Here is an 18052-nt window from a genome sequence, read left to right on the forward strand (position 1 = left end):
TTTTTTTTTTTTTTTTTTTTTTTTTTTTTTTTTTTTGGAAAAATCTAACTAGGGCCGTTTTCCTGTCTACAGGCCAGCTATTAGGATGGAGAAAGAATTCCAAGGGTCCCAGACGCTATGCTATGATACTCCAGGACCACACCAGCTGGGGACATCCTGGGAGAAACCTTCATCTGCATAGTGCATCACTGTTCTAGGATTTCTGCTGCTCCCAGAGTCTTCCGTTACATTTGTTTCTCCCAGTGTATTAAAAAAAGGTGTGGCAAGCTGTGGGGCTCCTGACTTTACCGCCCAGAGGAGCGTGGAGCAGGCCCAACACTCAGCTTCTTCTCCAAGTCTCATTTTTCCAATCTTTCCTGTAAGCTAAGTTAATTTGCCTTGGGCTGTTGTAGCTCGCTGGAGACTAGGACTTACTACAGAGGTTCTAGTAACGTCCACTTTCCTGTTCCCCACACCTTGTAACTTAGAATTTGTAACTATTTAGAAAGGGTTTAGCTAAAATTTATAAAATCATTAGTTTAAAAATATTTACAGGAAAAACTGATTTATAACTAAGAGTTTAGAAAAGGGGTTTCAGAGCAAAACCTTTAAGTGCTTTAAAACATCTGCTTTATAAGAGAAGCCATTTTAGGACTGTCATCTAGTTTTACCAACAAAAAGGCCTGTATATTTTGGAATGTGCAATTTTAACACGTCTTTTACAAGCACTTGAAATAAGTGAGGTTGATGGGGTGCTAGACAGTCATCTTGCTATTGCTGTTTCTGCTCCTTCTGGAAGGTGAAGGAGGGAAACATTTTGGGGGGGCTGCACCTTAGGATGTGTTAGGAAACTAAGGAGAGAGCTAGCAAGCCTGACACTGCTGTCTTTAGCAAGGTCCGCTTACGGAGCTGGTCCTTGGCTGGTGTCTGGCAATCGGACGTCTGGAATGTTTTCCACATTGTCTGCCTGCCCGGGACACTGAATCCTGCTGTACTGGCCTGCCTCACTTGTGTGGAAACAATATGATTTATGGTGTATACACACTTGCCTTTGGGGTCAGGAATCTGGGCGGCTGTGGTTGCAATGCAGGGGCACAGCGCACCTACACAAGCAGCCCCGAAAAAACAGCCTGGACTTGGGTCGTAAGCCGGCTTCCCTGGGCAGAAACACTTGACAAGCGCTAACGCATTTACTGCTGAAGGAAGGAGAATACTGCACACATCTCCCCAGCACACACACACAGAAGGAAAGGTGGAAGGTGTGCAGGATTCATCCACTCCAATGTCTTTCTCTCTTGTCAAAATAAACCATGTTCCCAGGTGTCTTTGAGTCCCATGCCTTACTTGGAGCAAGTTGTCAAATATTGAGAAGTCATGGGACCCTGGGAACAATTCAGAGGCCTCTCACTGATTTTAGGACGCACGGGAAGAAAGCAGTAAGTCATACCATCTAGGGAAAAAGGAGTAAGTTTACTTAGCTAGAATTTTGGAGAGAAAGGTGTGTTTCTCAACTCTTATTTCTGTGTACATTTATGTAGTACACTGGCCTTAAAGGTGCTTACATTTTTACATAGGAAAACATACATATAAAATAAAAATGCTACAGGTAGAACAGATGTACAGAAGAGCACATGGCTGGGGTTTTGAAATTACAGGGGCCAGGAAAAGTTTCTTAAAAAGTAGCTTAAGACAAATGTTGATGTAGTGGCCAAAGTGAGGATGATGGCGAAGGGAGGTTGTTTCAATTGGAAGACACGTGGTCATGCAGGTAAACACATGGAGGCCTAGGTGGCACCAGGCATTGAGAACTAAAGGCTCTCGGACTGCTCTTAGTGACACTCCAAGTACAGGTGGTGTCAGGCGGATGAGTTGTTTTTGGCCACAGTCACAGAGTGGACTCTCGCGCCACACAAGCAGCTACATTTTCCCTGCAGCGTGGGCAACCGAAGTCACGGCAAGCAGTCTCGGTGAGGGCGCGGGAGGGGAAGAGGCCTCTTTCAACAGATCATGCCAGGGGTGATGAAACAGTAGGAGAAGAAGAGTAGGAGACGACTTGCGTTTTATTTATTATTCAAAAAAGAAATAATAGGGCACCATCACAAAATACAAGACTAGTAGCAGAGATAATGTGACAGTACAGATAATCTGTGATAATTTTTCTAATTTTATCTTAAAAATTTGTGTTCCCTGAGTATCTCCAACTGCTAAATAAGGAAGCAGAACAAATTGTGTATGGTGTTAGGAAAACACTGTCTTACAATTAGAAATATCCCCCAGATGACCTTTCCATAGCCTTTATATAAAAATAACAAGTGGGGAAGAGTGAGTCTATTCTCATCTACTCCGAGGAGAAGTAACTGTCACATTTTCTGTATTACCACGGTTTACCAGTTCCAAATAATCTACAATTCAGTGTATTAACTTTTTAAAAATTCCTGTAAAGTACTATGGTACTTTTTAGTTGCAGTCTTCATTGTAAAAGCAGAAATAATCAACTTTGGATAAAAAAATGTAAATCAGAAAATCAAAAAGCACTGCAATGAACGTTTTACTGCAATTAAGTTAGAAACCGTTAACTAGAAATAGGCTAATATATATAACAAGTTACTTCAAATATGCCATAATCTTAACATAGCCTAGACACACCAGTACAAAGGCAAAAATAAATGAGACTTTTACACGGGCATCCTGAGAATGAGCTTTAACCAGGAATTTTACACACACACACACACACACACACATACAAATATGTAATATTTTTGGCTTATTTTATTTCTGCATTCCCTGTAGCAATTCCATCAGTTCTACATTTCTGATTGTTGTTGCATATTTTACACTCCAGATTATTTTATAAATTGATATAAATACATATAAATACCATTAAAAATTAGATACTAGGTTGACTGTTGTCAGTGAACCAGGCTTTCGGTAGATGACTGAGGGGATTGAGGTTCACTTAAAAGTTCTACTCAGGAATGTTCCCCCACTGTCAAACTTCAAACTAGAAATGTGTTTAAGGGTTATGTGTCATCTTCATGTGTGACACTTAACTTTCTTTGAAAAATCAGATTTTTTTTTTTTTTTTGAGACAGGGTCTCGCTATGTAGTTCAGGATGGTCTTGAACTCACTATGTAGCCCAGGCTGGCCTTGAACTAACAGCAATTCTCCTGCCTCAGCCTCCCAAGAATGCTGTGATTGCAAGCATGTAAAACAAGTCCAGGCTTGAAAAATCAGAATCTTAAAATCTATGCATAAAATTATACAGGTCAATTTTTAGCTACCAATTTCAAGAAAAATCAGTACATCTGAATAATAAAAATGGCTAATTATTATGTCAATCATGTTTTTTAAGAAAACAAATTTCATTCTTCAACAAAATATTCCAAGCAAGTAACCAATATTCAAAGGACAACATTTCAGATTATACTTACTTTGCCTGCCCACATACTTGGGTTGAACATCAGTTCTATCTGCACACAAGAAATTTCATTGCATTCTTTTCTCATGCAGTGCATGCAGCTAAATATAGTCTGTGACAAGCAACCTGCTTCACAACGCTGAGCATTCAGAGCTCGGCAAGTTCAGAGGAAGTATTAGCTGTTAATAGGAAAGGTGGTTAGCTGTGGAAAAAGAGGACCTGGCAAACCCATCATAAAGAAAAAAATGAAGGAACATACTGAATTACCTCATTATTCTATCACCTATTGTTGTTCCTCTGATATTAAATCTAGTGAAGGGAACATAATAACTAAAGTCACTCACAAAGACTTCAAAGAACCAACTATGTAAAGCATTAAGATCACCACTTTTATCATTAATCATCTCAGCCTTAAAACCTTTTTTTCCTTCATGACTTGAAGGTATTAAGTGAGGAATATGTCGTTCAACTAAATGTGTATAAAGTCAGGGGAACAGAAACACTCACTGAAGAATGATTAGAAGGAAGACTCTGTACTTAATCTCTTTTATTTTTTAAATAAATCAGAACTAATCCCGTCACAGAGTGTGGGAATAGCAGGCACCCACTCCAACTCATGTGCTCCCAGGGCTGACCTGCTCTTTGGGAAAAAATAATTAAGTCCTGGGCTGACTCGTCTGGCCTGTCACAAGACTATCTATCAGAAGCAAGCGAAGAGAATCAAACAGGGCTTTTTTCTCCATAGGAACCCAGTTCCTTCTCTTTGATTACTTTTTTTTCCTTTATACTTTTTTGTTTTTCTTTTCTTTTTTGGGGGGTACCGGGGATCAAACTCAGGATCTTGTGCTTTTGAGGCAGGGGGCAGCACCACTAAGCTAAATCCCCAGCCCTCCTTTACAGTTTTTAAATTGAGAATAAATTAAAATTATTAAAATACAGAATGAGTGGTTATCATGACAACTGAACATATGCTGCCAAATTTCATTACAAAGAATTCTGCCTTTAAGAACAAAGGCCATCTTCCTCAGAGTAGTTAGATGATTCCACATTTCTAAGCAAATAATATATACTTGAAGCGATTAACAGGCAACACAGGATTAACCTCTGACTGCGGTACTGAGGGTTGAACACAGGACCTCTGAACTGAGCTACCCAGTCCTTCTGAGTTTGAGACAGGGTTTTTTGCTACGTTGCTAAATTGCCCAGTCTGGGTTCACACTTGTATTCCTCCGTCTCAGCCTCCCAAAACGCTGGGTTTACAGGAAAGTACCACCATGGATGGCAGTATCTTTAATCATTATGGAATAAAAGTTGTTAAAAGCATCTCAGCTGAGGCTGTAAGTAAAAACAACTCAACACTAAGTGGGCCTTCTCAGGAAGTTGCATTTGCTTGTCCTTTTTCAGCAATCTCATTTTTCTCTTGGACTCAGCAAGACCAAGAGCTAGCAGCAAGGCCATCGTTCCATTTACTCCATGATGGATTTAGTAAAGTGCAAATAGTTTATATGAGGATCACCTAAATAAAAAACCTAGCCAGCCTCTTATCATTCCCCAAAGACACATATTTATGTTTCTGAACCAAGCACAGAAAATCACTTAGGGCTACGCGTGGTGGCGTACAGCTGTAGTCTCAGCACTCAGGACGATGAGCCAACCCCGCTACATAGTGAGTTCAAGGCCAGCCTGAGCTACATAGTGAGAGCTTGTCTCAAAAAACGAAAAAAGGACACATATGCTAATTTAACTTGTTTTTTAATACCACAATCAGACAGGATACATATAGTTTTCTCTTTGTAATTTATTTTGCATTTAATATTCAATATATTTTTCCTAGGTTAAGTTAAAGATAAAAATATATGATTCATAGATTCTACTGTTTTAAATTGTGGATTTCTACCAGTAAAGGTATATAATCACATATATGACTTGGTTTCTCTCTATAACACTGTTTTACTAGAAAGCAGGGATCAGCAAACAATGGCTCTTTGGCTAAATCTTGGCTATTTTTTATAATGACCCTGGGAGAACAGTTAATACATTTTTTTAAATGATTATGTTTTCATTGGTTATATAAGTACTTATAATAACAACCTCCATTTTGCCAGCAAAGTCTGAAATATTTATTATCTAGCCTTTTAGAAAAGAAGTCTGCTGATCTCTGCTATAGATAGTCCCACTTCTATTCACAGAGACTTGCTATAAAAGTTAATGAGACAAGCATTTAATGTTTTTTAAAAAAAATCTATATTAGTTGTTAAGGTCTTTATTTCTAAGACATTTGCTTCTCATGCTTAATCTCAGCCCAGAAGTGAAAACCTGGGCCCATCTTTACTTAACCAAACTATTAGAATATAAATATTTAAAAAAAAATCATAACTGCAATGCACGGAACTGTTTTGATATTTTAATTAAATGTATGCAGAAATGACTTCTGTATAAGCTATTAAAGTTTCATTTTAAAGATTAAATTTGGAAAAATTAAATTTGAGATAAAAAATTATGAGACACACTACATACAGAGTTCTTAATTAACTATTTATTTTATCATACTTACATTTGGGACCATTTCTCTACCTTTTGGCTTTAATGGCAGCAAGGAGAAACCTCTAAGACACTCACACTGCCATCCAGGCATCTCGTCCATGAGCAGCATGTTATCTTTACACACTAATGAGCACGTATGAGGGTTTTTAACAGCAGAGCTTCAGAACTTCCTGGATATGGAAATTCTCCAAAATCATATGCCTAATTACAAGTTGAGAATTCTTTTCATGTTCTTATAAGGCAAAATCTGTTCAAGCTTTCCCTTTAGGACAAAAGTCAACATACCCTCCAAATTTAGACATGACATAAACTGCCAGTTTATGGATGAACTGCTCTTAGAAAAGTGCAGAAATATTAAAAGTAGTTCTAATTAAATCAAGATAGTGCTAAGGAAGTTGGAACTACAAAGAAGTCAGAGAAAGATTTTTCATCCCCTATAAATTTATAGTAAAGAGTTAGGAAAGAATAATATAAATCTCAAAAGAAAACTGATGTAACTGTGAAATAATCACATTAACATAACCTCAGCATGTGTGCCATTTAATTTCTTCTTTAAATATCATTTTTAAAATTTCATGTTTTGCATGGCTTGTACATTCGTTTTCTTCAATAATTTATTCAGTTTCTTGAAGGCTATAAACAAAGTAATATAGAGTACCAACTAAAGCTAAATGTCCGAACTGAGTAGACATGATATTAAATGAGTTAATTTTTATGAAGGTAAGGAAGCAAATACGGACCTTGGGTAGTCTCAAATGTGGATCCAACCTGGAGAGAATGAGTTTAAGTTCAGCAATGCATGAACTTCATTCAGTAGGATCACTTCCAGGCTGCTGTCAAAAATTATCAGCCTCCCAAAGACTGCTAGGCTAGTTCAGCACCTGGGTTTCCTGGGTTGGGGAAGCCATCAGGCACTGACCTTGTGACGCACCCAAACTCCAGGAGAAACCCTACAACATGTAAATCATCTAGGTATTATCAACACGATAAGCAAGTCATGAAGTTCTATAGAAAGATATATGTTTTAAGATTCTCTAGGTCCACTCCCCACTAAAATCCTCCTTTTCTCACTGATGTTGCATTATCGTGCTTAAAAAGGAAAACTCCTCAGGACCAGAGTATGCAAAACCCTGCTTAGCACTTTAGCTTCCCAGCCATACAGCAAGCTTGACACAAAGTAAAATTAGCTTGAACAGAAGCTGCTGAGTTTTTGCAGGTCCAATTATCTGTTAAAATGTTAATTCTTAAACAAATGAACATAAAAAAATGATATGGTATACATTGTTAGATATTGGATACTTAAATTGTTTAAAATTATGAGCTTGTTGAGTTCTGCTATTTAAATACAGGAAGGAAAAAGCGCCAAAAACATATGCTTGCTTTTGTAAGTAGGAGGCCATAAATGTACTAATTTAATTATAGAATCTAGCTCTGCATCCAGAGTTTCGGAAATCAACAGTTTGATTTTCAAACTGTGCTGTCCTTGCTAAGCTTCTCTGCATACACTGATGGCAACGACATTCTAAAGGGACTCCCCTTTGGGATGGAAAGAAATGGAACTAAGTTCTAGCTGTCTAAAATCCATAGTAACAATGCTGAGGACTAAAGTGTGGTAGGAAGATGTCTGACTAATCCCTAAGTACAAATACTGGGAAAGATTACTTGTTTTATATTTAAAAACACTGCCATAGCAAAGTCAACACTTCCCAGATGTGACCCAAGAAGATGACTGTTCTTTCATAGTTAAGAAAAAGTGGTTGTATTGACTTGCAAACTGTCTTGTTCAGGATTCTGCTTGGCCTCATCCCTTCAAGGTGATTGTTTTCTAAGCAGTCACACTGACTAAACACAGTGGTTATAGTGTTTTCAATGGGAGCCAGGTATTATATCTGACTTGTAATTCTTACTAATTGTAGATAATCAGAGTCCCATTTTATACATAAAGAAGCTGAGCTTTTATGAGTCATTAAGCAATGGAAATGAGCAAGCATGGCTAGTTAGTAGTGAAAACCAGGATTCAAACCCAAGCCATATGCTCTCCACTATTACACAACACTGTCACTCTTCAAAGGTAAGTTAATCTTCTCATTACATTTTTTTCAGTTGACAGAAATGTCGGTTGAAATTTTATAACTGCAATGTCAACTGAATATTTTATAAATAGCAATATATTCAATACATAAATATGTGAATTGGTCCAAACAGAACCTCATTCCTGTGAACCAAGATTTTTAAAGATAAAAGTAGACTGTCATTAGTTATAGAAATAATTTTCTGATCACGGAATGCAAAAATATGTCCCTCATCACATAAGATGAAAAACGGAAAATATGAACACATTAGCTCAATTCTTTATTGCTGCTATATTTATTTGATATAATTTTTTATTTTCTAAATTGAGTCACTAAGTTTATTAGAAATCAGAAAAACATAATGTTCTTAACATGAGAACTACTACCACACAATCTTATCCAGAGCCAATAGGAAAATTTTTAAAAATTAACATTAAAACGAAACAAGACAGGTAAGGGCTAGACTATCTATAGGGCAATCTGTGAACTAAACGTAACTTTGATTGCACAAATAACCTGTGGACTGTTCTCAAAATTCCTTTCTCCTCATCTGTAAACTGAATATCAAGCCTCAGTGCCAGAGATAGAAAGCAAAGACTTTTTATTCCTGTCTTGATGCAGTTTTCTCAAAGAATGTGATATGTGAAATAATTTACAGTTTAAAATTTCCATGGGTTTGTAGGATTGGGACATCTCTAGAAAAAGCAACTGTCAAAAATAGAGAAACTTCTTTCATGATTTCAAACAAACCCTTGTGAAATACACTCTTTATAGTTTGTCACTTAAGAATGGACCTACCTGTCCCCAGGTCCTGCTCGGTACCTTGCCCCTGGGATCAGGACGGGGTCGTCATCACTGTCATCTGTGTCCTGAAGAGCAGAGTCCCTGGTGGATGACTCCTCCCGAGGGGAAGGCCCGATGGCTTCCATCTGGGACTGGGGCTCGGGATCAGTGGCACTCTCACTGCTCATCTGAGCGGAAGTCTCCGCTTCCTTGCCTCTTTCAGACAAAGTGGGCTCTGCCAGAACTCCACAAGGGCTATCCAGAGCGAGAGCACTCCTTTCTCCCGAGGTAGGATCTGATGGCTCAGGTGTGAGGTTATCTAATTGCGCTGTTGGAAAATAAAGCAGCACATAAGAACTGATCGCAAAGACAACAATCATCGGAGGAGAACAAGACAGCTCACCCATGTCTGTGCGATCCTGAACTTGGCTTTCTGAAGTTGCATCTTCCTGACCTTTTGTCACATCCTCTAATGATTCTTCAGGAGCTTCTGAAAACAACCAAAATATCACTAAATTCATTTTTTGGATAAAGAAATACCAACTTAATACTTCAACTTCTGTTTAGATAAATGGTTCTTAACTCTTTCTGCGTCATAGAAACCTCTGACATTCAGGTAAGACCCCATCTCAGGACACTGCGAATCCAACACCTACAGGTAAAAGGCACACAGAATTTACAGACACTGTGAAGGACAGGTGGGCCACTGCCCCTTCCTGAACTTTCGTGAACTAATTTGTGGATAATGTCCCTCACAGCTGACATCACTTGATTTTGCTTTTTTCCTAACATTCCCAAGATCTAAACTTCAAAAGTTGAGTATTCTTCTGCCCGTTTATCATGCATCTGGTACAATCTGGACTATCATGAACAAATGGGAAAAGCCTGTCCAATTCTGCTCCGGCCACTGACAATACTTAACTCTGGGGGTCTTTTGTCTTCCTAATTGGACATGTGCTTAACAGACAGTTATCACGAACATATTTAATTCCAAACTGTTACACTCAGGTACCCATTCATTTAATAAGAAACAGCATGCACCTGTTCATTTATCATTTACTAAACATATATGGTATCCCAGTCTCTGCTAGACACTACAATTTACATGACTAATGACCATGTAAAATATTGTACTAGAAAGTGTTCTGAAAAATCCCTTAAGTGACACTTCATATATGCAACAGAATCTTCTGTAATATGTTTAGATTTTACACCTTTTGCTTTTCCTCCATAAACCACTTTTCACTATGCTATATAACACGGCAAGATGGTTCCAATTCACATTTCCAACTCACAGTCCCATGAGCACCCATCCTGCTCATTGTGTCCACAGATGGGACGGACTATGTGCACTCCCCATCTTGACTGCTTAATGTCCCTACTGCTTTGTGTCTGATGTTTACCAATGTAATAGATGGGCCTCCATGACAAAAGTAAATTAAAATCAAGGAACAAACAAACAAAACCAGAAAAAGAGTTGCATATCCAACACTGGAATTTTATAAGGACAACAGCAAAATGACATCTTACTCGTCCCACTTTCTCCTTCCGGTGTTTGCACTGAACTCTGTGGGACCAAGGGTTCCTCCTGATCGTCTGATTTGCAATGGCTTCCATTTCCTCTAGAACTCGAGGCAGTACTGCTCCTATCAAGACAAGATAAGCGGTTCCACCAAGAAGTTACTGAATAGAATAATTTTAGAATAATTTGTGTATTTTATAACTGGAGAAGTATAATAGAAAATTCAGAACACAAAGTACAATGTTATTTTAAAAGTACTGCAAACGCCATTAACATATCAAAATGACTATTCTAGCACACACTTCGTCTAAAAAGATGTAAAGATACAAAGGACCACTTCTTCACTGTTGTGATGCTTCTTTTATCAAGTATGCATTTTTAGATGTGTCCACTGTGACTGTGTGGATGTGTGCTGGGGACAGAACACACGTCCTCAGTGCGCCAAGCAAGCTCTTTCCTCCTAAGCCACAGCCTCGACCTGGTCCGAGCTGCACTGGAGACAAACTACCTTCACTGTCTAATGTCGTATCTGTAGATGAGTCACAATACCCATGCCCTAATGCCTTTACAGACTTTGATTATCTGCCACATTAGGCTCTGCTGTTTAGATTATTTTTAACATTAATACTTTCAGGAAATCTGGCTATTTCTTTGATCTTCTGAACAGTTCACTGTGGATCACTTCCAGTTCTGGTTTGTTGTTCAAATATGGGCAGCTGATTGAGCATTATAGTTTTGTAGAAAGAAGTAACATTTTCCGTTTTAGTTTTACTACCTCTGCAATGATGACCACAGTTCCATCAGTATTTCTTTTCACAGCAGAACACTACGCCAATTCAAATAAAATTTCTAAAACATTTTTTGAGAGGGGATCTTGCTATGGAAGCCCAGGCTGGTCTTGAATGGGATAGTCCTGCCTCAGCCTTCAAATGCTAGAATTATAGGTGTGTATCACCACACCAAGCTTCCTAAATAATTTTCAGTGAGTATTCTGTGACAAACCATGGCCAATGTGTAAGGGGGAAGGGGAAAAAATATATAAATCTGACATTAAATTAACAGAAATGCATTAATACCTTAAATTTAGGATAAATGTTAGTAAGAGGAACTAGAGATAAAGAAACTTTAAAACATCAATTATAGACAAATAGCAGTGACTTAATGAACAACGCAAATTATCATGGATTTTTAAACACAATTTTACAAAAAAACTTTCAGAAAATTTGCACAGGTAAATATGATTTTTTAAAAAGCATACATGGTAGCATACAAACATTTTAAATAAGAATTTACACCTACATCGTCAGTACATTCTCATAGAATAATGTCAGGTGAGCTATGCAACAGGGTGAGGTGTCATCTCATTATGATTACCCTCAGTGAATTTTTTAGGAAGCAAATACAAAGCTATTCTGGTAAAGCGATACTAATGAGATGTACAAATCTCTTTCCTTGAGAAAGCTGTAACATAAATGCTTAACATATAGTTATGATAATTAAATTACTTTACTGATGTAAGGATAGGGAGCCATTAGTGGAAAAAACACACTATCCAAGTAAATCCATTTAGCATAATATGGCATTTTAAACCACAGAGAAATGTTAAAGGATTGCTTAATAAGTGGTACTTAGAGAAAGGAGCCATGTGGAAAATTCCACATCACAATTTATGAAAAAACATACTCCAAAAGTATTAAATACATAATTCTTAAGACTATAGAAAATGTGAGAGGAAAATAAGAAAATTTCTCCCTAATCCTAGAAAGGACAAGATTATTCTGAGATCACAGGCAGAAATCACAAAGCAAAATCACCATAGGGAAAATGAAAACCACCAGCCTGGGAAAAATATTTATAACAAATGTAAGACAAATGATACTATCCTCATTTAATTCTATAATAAATACATCACGTAAGTCAGTAAGAAAAAGATAAATACCACAGGAGAAAACTGGAAGTATTTGAAAGGTAATTTATAAAAGATGATCATTATAAGCTAACAATTATTTAAGGCATATCATGTGCCAGTCAATGTGCTCAGTGCTATAAACTTTTAAGAAACAGGTTCTACTAAACATGCCCATTTCCAGGCAAGAAAAATGAGACTGAGCCAGGCTTTGTGGCCTGTGCCTGCAGTCTTACCATTCAGGAAGCTGAGACTATAGGATCATGAGTTCAAGACCAGCCTGGTCAACATGGTGAGACCCCCTCCATCACAAAAAAAAAAAAAAAAAAAAAAAAAAAAAAGTGGGACATAAAAGAGGTTCCACCGCTTGTCCAGTTCTGACTCTAAGTTCACAATGTGTTCCATTCCCTCTCTCTGTCATCACAGAAACTAAAATAAGAGCAAGACTACATAATGGAATAGACTTTTAAAAAAGCATATTTTTGACAATAAAGATTGATTATATTCACAATCAGAAAAATGGTAATTACCTCTGACAAAGAAACAAGAAACGGATGAATGACAGACTATAACTCATGGTAAATTTTTAGAGAAGAAAAGGCAGCATTTATAAAGAAGCCTGAGACTAATGACTTCCTAAAAATGTTCCAGATTCTTTGTAAGAAGTCAGTCTGTTTTTTATAGACACATGAAAATAGAAAAGACATAAATGAGAAATGTGACAACCCTCTGTTAGATTATGTAGTGAGAAACAGGGCAGTGGGTGTCAGAATTTTAAAGTGTTAACGTCAAACGTGGGCTCATAAAGAAATTACACATATGTATCTAGAATGCAAGACACTCTTTATTACCTTCCTGCTCCCCTGCTGGTCTAAGCCATGGCCCTCTCAGTTTGCTTGCTGACATAACATTTTAACTGTCTTCTCACTTCTATCTACGCCACTCTCAACACAGGAGCTAAAAACAGTTCATCCTTTTACTTTTCTTCCGCGCTTCCCTGGCTGATCTTATCGCTCTGTCCCTCCTTCGGTCATTCCACAGCAGCTACAGTGGAATACAGGTGGTCTGCTTCTGCTCCAGAGACTTCGTACTGCGCTCTCGCTGCCTGGGAGTGCTTTCCCCACAGAAGCGAACAGCTCACTTCTCTTCCAGGTTTCGCCGAATGCCAGCTTCTCACTGAGGTCTTTTCCTATCATCCTCCCATGCTCCAGTTTCCTCCCCAGTACTCTTCATCCCAACATGCCACACAGCACACTTAGTTATTCTGTTGACTTGCCCATCTCTTCCGCCTGGGTTTTAAGCTCCAGCAGGGCAACGACTATTTTATTTTATTTTATTTTATTTATTTATTTTTTTTGTACCAGGGATTGGATTCGGGTCCTTGCGCTTGCAAGGCAGGCAGTGGAACCACTGAGCTAAATCCCCGGCCCTGGGCAAAGACTATTTTGTCTGTTTCTTCACTGTTGCATTTACAGCGTCTAAATTAGCTGTGTAACATAGACTTGAATTCTTAGTAACAGTCTGGCTATTCTTTTAAGATTATGGTATACAGTCTATTAAACTATTGTAATTCTCTAATTATTTTGTTATGAAATTTTGTTTTTTATAGTTTTTAAAATATTTTCTTTAATGTCTACATATATTATATAAAAGAAAAAAGTAACTGATATCTGAAATCCTACTTGAAATTTTTAATATAAAATACAAAAATATAAATACAAATGGAAACCAGTGAATTAAATAAAATTATCATGTATCACATAATTATATATTAATATAAACTATATTATTTATACATAATATATTTTATATTAACAATAGGTGATAATGTTAGTGTATATTAATATAGCTTTAATCACAAGTAATTGTTGGTTATAGAACAACTAATATAATTATATATATTAATACACATTACACAACACATCAATATATAATTATATATTAAATAATACTATATTGTCACACATGCCTGTAATCCCAGAACTCTGGGAGGCTGAGGCAGGAGGTTGACAAGTTTGAGCCTGGCCTGTACAATGTAGCAAGGCCCTGTCTCAAAATTAAAAATAAAGAAAGGGACAGAGATGTAACAGTGTGAAGGTCCTAGGTTCAAACTCCAGTACCACAAACAAAACAAACTATACAGTCAACATATTAGCTAAGAATACGTTAATAGGGCCAGGGATTTAGCTCAGGGGTTCTGGCACCTGCCTTACAAGTGCAAGGGCCTGAGTTCGATCCCTGGTACCAAAAAAAAAAAAAGGGTAAGTTAATAGTCTGCTATTCTTATACTCTTAGCAAATTTAAATAAAAAAGTTTTGATAATGTCTCAAGCAAAAGGCCACTATACAGTGAGAAAGAATGAAAGAAGCTTAACATCACTTGATAATTTAAAAAAACATTTACGACTCAACTCAATTAAAGAGCAATAAATATAATCAAATATCATCCAAGAATGTATACAACCATCATATAAATTAAAAAGTTCAACTTTACTTGTAATAAATAAAAATAATGAAATATATTGAACATTGGCCTGGAGATAGCAAAGTTATATGTTTGTATACTGCTGACATAAATGAAATGAGAAGGGCTTTCTGAAAACAATTTGGCAATATCACCTGATCTAGATACAATTCATTTCTAGAAATATAGCTCTACAGTCTTATTGGGTTAAAAAAAAAAAGGTAAATTCACTACCCAACTAAAGGAAAATAGTTAACTAAACTACAGCATTTGTACTTGATGACAGAAAAATAACAGTTAATCAGACTAAATAGTAACAGGAATATCTACTTTAAAGTTAAATCCAGCAAATGCAGAGAATAGAGAATATTCTGTATGACTAAAATTAAGCTCTAAAACTTATAACAAAAATCATACACACACACACACACACACATATTTGTCTAAAGAAACAAGATGGTAAACTTTGGCACTAAATGATCTGTAGATCATTATTATCTTTATATTTTGTATCAGAAGAAATATCTGAGGATGTACAGTATCGCCCACAGTTTTTAGAAATGCAAAATGCTCACACTCCACACCAAACCTGAGTACTATTCATTCTGTTTTTAGCAAACCCTACAAGTGATTTTGGAATACACTGCAATTTGAAAAACAATGCATTATATAAAAATATAAAAATGACAAAGTGCTAAAAACGCATATAAAGTACAATCCTACAAAATAGCTAAAACATCTTTAAGAAAATATTAACTTACCATTCGTCTGTAAAGTTCAGTTTTATTGTGCTTGTAGTTGTTCCTTCTGTGCTGTAGTGCAAACTTAAAACTGGTTCACCTGTCCCTGGTTTAGGGCTCAGCTTTTCATTATTGTTATCTGAAAATTGTGTTTAAAACATTTTAAAAAGTCTCTGAAACCAGTGAAAACATGACATTTCCTAAAATTTATAAAACATAAATTAGTTTGTCCTTGTCAAAGTTCTCTTTCTCATCTACTTTGCTTCTCATTTAAAGCTGGAAGTAGCACTGCACCAAATCTAGCTGTCTACACCATGACCTTAGATTCAGAGGAAAATCAAATGCACTGAGAACCATATTCAGTCACTAGGAAATCAAAGAATAGTACAAGGCCATAACATTAGCAAGGCCGTAATTATAAAATGGTACTTTCACTCAATGGAATGTGCAATTACTCTTCAGTTGCTAGAGCATCAAGAATAACTAACACTGACTCGTTCAGAAACACCAGGATATAAGACGCAAGGGCTTTGCAGGAAGCTGTGCAGCGGAAACTGTGCCGAAACCGAACGCCATTGATGCGTTTCGTTCTCTCAAAGCCACAGATTTATCTCTAGGGAGGGACTGTGGCCTGAAACCTAGAGAGAATTTACTGTGCTTTGCTATTTTTCTAAAACTTACAATACTGTATCATTTTGGTATACTTTGGCTTTTACTCTTGACCAATATCCCAAGGAATTTGTTTCCTAATTAGTGGAAGGTGATTGATTTCACTATAACAACTTACAGGGATGTAAGGATTTTAAAGGGCAAATAAAGTAAAATCTACAGAAAACGATACAGACTGTTCACAATACCTTCCCCACCACTAAAGCACATGGATATTTAAAGACAATATGAAACGGGGATTTAGAATTCTTTTCATTTTATGACAAGAGATTGAGGAAACATTAAAATACATAGGAAATACAAATGGATACATAGCCAAACATGTGATATTTCTGCTAGCTGTTTGCAGAAAGAAAACACTTCCTCTAACTATTTTCTTGACATTCATTCCAGGACTTATGTAACAGTACTAAAAATAAACATTTGTCTTGAAAAATAACAATGAAAGCAATTACAACTTAATAAAATCAAAGTTATTTGGGCTTTTTCCTTCCTTCTGGTGGTGCTAGGGTTGGAACGCAGGGCTTCGCACATGCTAGGCAAGTGCTTTCTGCTGAGCTACATACCCCAGCCCTACTCAGACTTTGAGTTCCACTTTACACTGAGGAACTCATACGGATCCTGCGTCATTCTTCCTGAAGACAGTGGAGCCCATGTTAAGAGAATCTCTCCGAGCCTCTCTGCTCTATGTTTTATCCCGTGAGAGAATAAATAATAGGATTTCAAATATGCATCTGGAGTACAAAGGAAAGTGTATTTGCCAAGAGCTGAGGGGTCAGGCTGATAAAACTCATAAGCACCAATTCTTATGTCTTGACATACAAACTGTTAGAAGTATTGTCCTACAAAATTAGTTCGGATTTGAAAAATAATAGTGTGGATTACAAAGCTGGGGGCTGGAAGCTGGGTGTGGTGTGCACACACCTATATTCTGAGCACTCTGTATTCTGAGGCAGGAGGACTGCATCGAGTCCGAGGCCAGCCTGGGCCACATTGTGAGACCCTATCTCAAAAAAAAAAAAAAAAGCTGGTGGGGGGCACCTACAGATGTAGCTCACAGTACTCCCCTAGCATGTGAGAAGCCCTAGGTTCACCAAAAAGAATTAATGACAATGCTGGCCTCCCAAATGGCAAAAATCACTTTGCTTCTGTACTATTTTAGTTACGACTATGTCCTTGACATAAACAGCTGCTAGAAATAAATGAGCAACCCATTCAAACTTAAAAAAGATTTGACATTTAGTGTTCTGAATAAGTTATTTCATCAAACAGCATTCTAGTGAAATGACTAAATTAACAGATCTTTCACTTAAAATTACCAAGAATGAGACTTTTAAAACATGTCCTAACTTTTGTCCATTTTCTTCACAAAATGTTTTCTATTCATTTGTCTTCACTTTTTAGTATGGTGGGACACTGCTGTTCCATCTCAGCTGAGGTTCGTGTCACTATGGTCTATCGGGGACAGGTGGCTAAAAATTGACCAGTCGAGGGCAATTCTTTTTTTTCCACAAAATTTTATAAAGTGTCTTACTATGTGTTTTTCCTCTAAGGTGAAGGAATGGAAAACAAAAGCAGTTGAGAAATTTAATTTCTTAGGCCTACTTTGGTTTTAGTTGCTTAGTTACCAGAAGCCTTTTAAGTAAATATTCTTTTTGAGGAAAGAGACAGTTATAGGCATTTACGTATATGCTATGGCTCTAGGAAGATAGAAAACAAAGAGCTACTAAAATATCAGAACATCAAACATTTTATTTAAACTTACATATTGTCCCTTTCTGCAGCAAGACGAATTGCAATTAAAATTTTCCCTAGGGTATTTACTACAGTTTTTAATCTCTCAGGAATGTGTGTATGTATTGTGAATCAGATAATCTATAGTGGTATCATAATATCATTATAATAGGTAGACTTTGTTAAGTTTTTAATAAAATCATCTGCCTGCATAAAACTGG

The 18052-nt window shown here is 36.9% G+C and overlaps 1 protein-coding gene across 3 annotated transcripts in view; it reads right to left on the minus strand.

The window, feature by feature from the left end:
* The window catches only part of Dcaf6 (DDB1 and CUL4 associated factor 6), a 120504-nt gene that overhangs the window by 25502 nt on the left and 76950 nt on the right, over positions 1 to 18052 (minus strand). For all 3 annotated transcript variants that reach the window (XM_033765670.1, XM_033765669.1, XM_033765671.1), the window contains 4 exons: positions 15450 to 15567; positions 10328 to 10443; positions 9201 to 9287; positions 8813 to 9125 (listed from right to left, as the gene is read on the minus strand). In XM_033765670.1, coding sequence (XP_033621561.1) covers positions 8813 to 9125; positions 9201 to 9287; positions 10328 to 10443; positions 15450 to 15567 — 634 coding nt within the window. The remainder of the gene's footprint in view (positions 1 to 8812; positions 9126 to 9200; positions 9288 to 10327; positions 10444 to 15449; positions 15568 to 18052) is intronic.

Source organism: Fukomys damarensis, unplaced genomic scaffold, assembly GCF_012274545.1.
Source record: "Fukomys damarensis isolate Sample0158 unplaced genomic scaffold, DMR_v1.0_HiC HiC_scaffold_19, whole genome shotgun sequence".
Classification (NCBI taxonomy): Eukaryota; Metazoa; Chordata; class Mammalia; order Rodentia; family Bathyergidae; genus Fukomys; species Fukomys damarensis.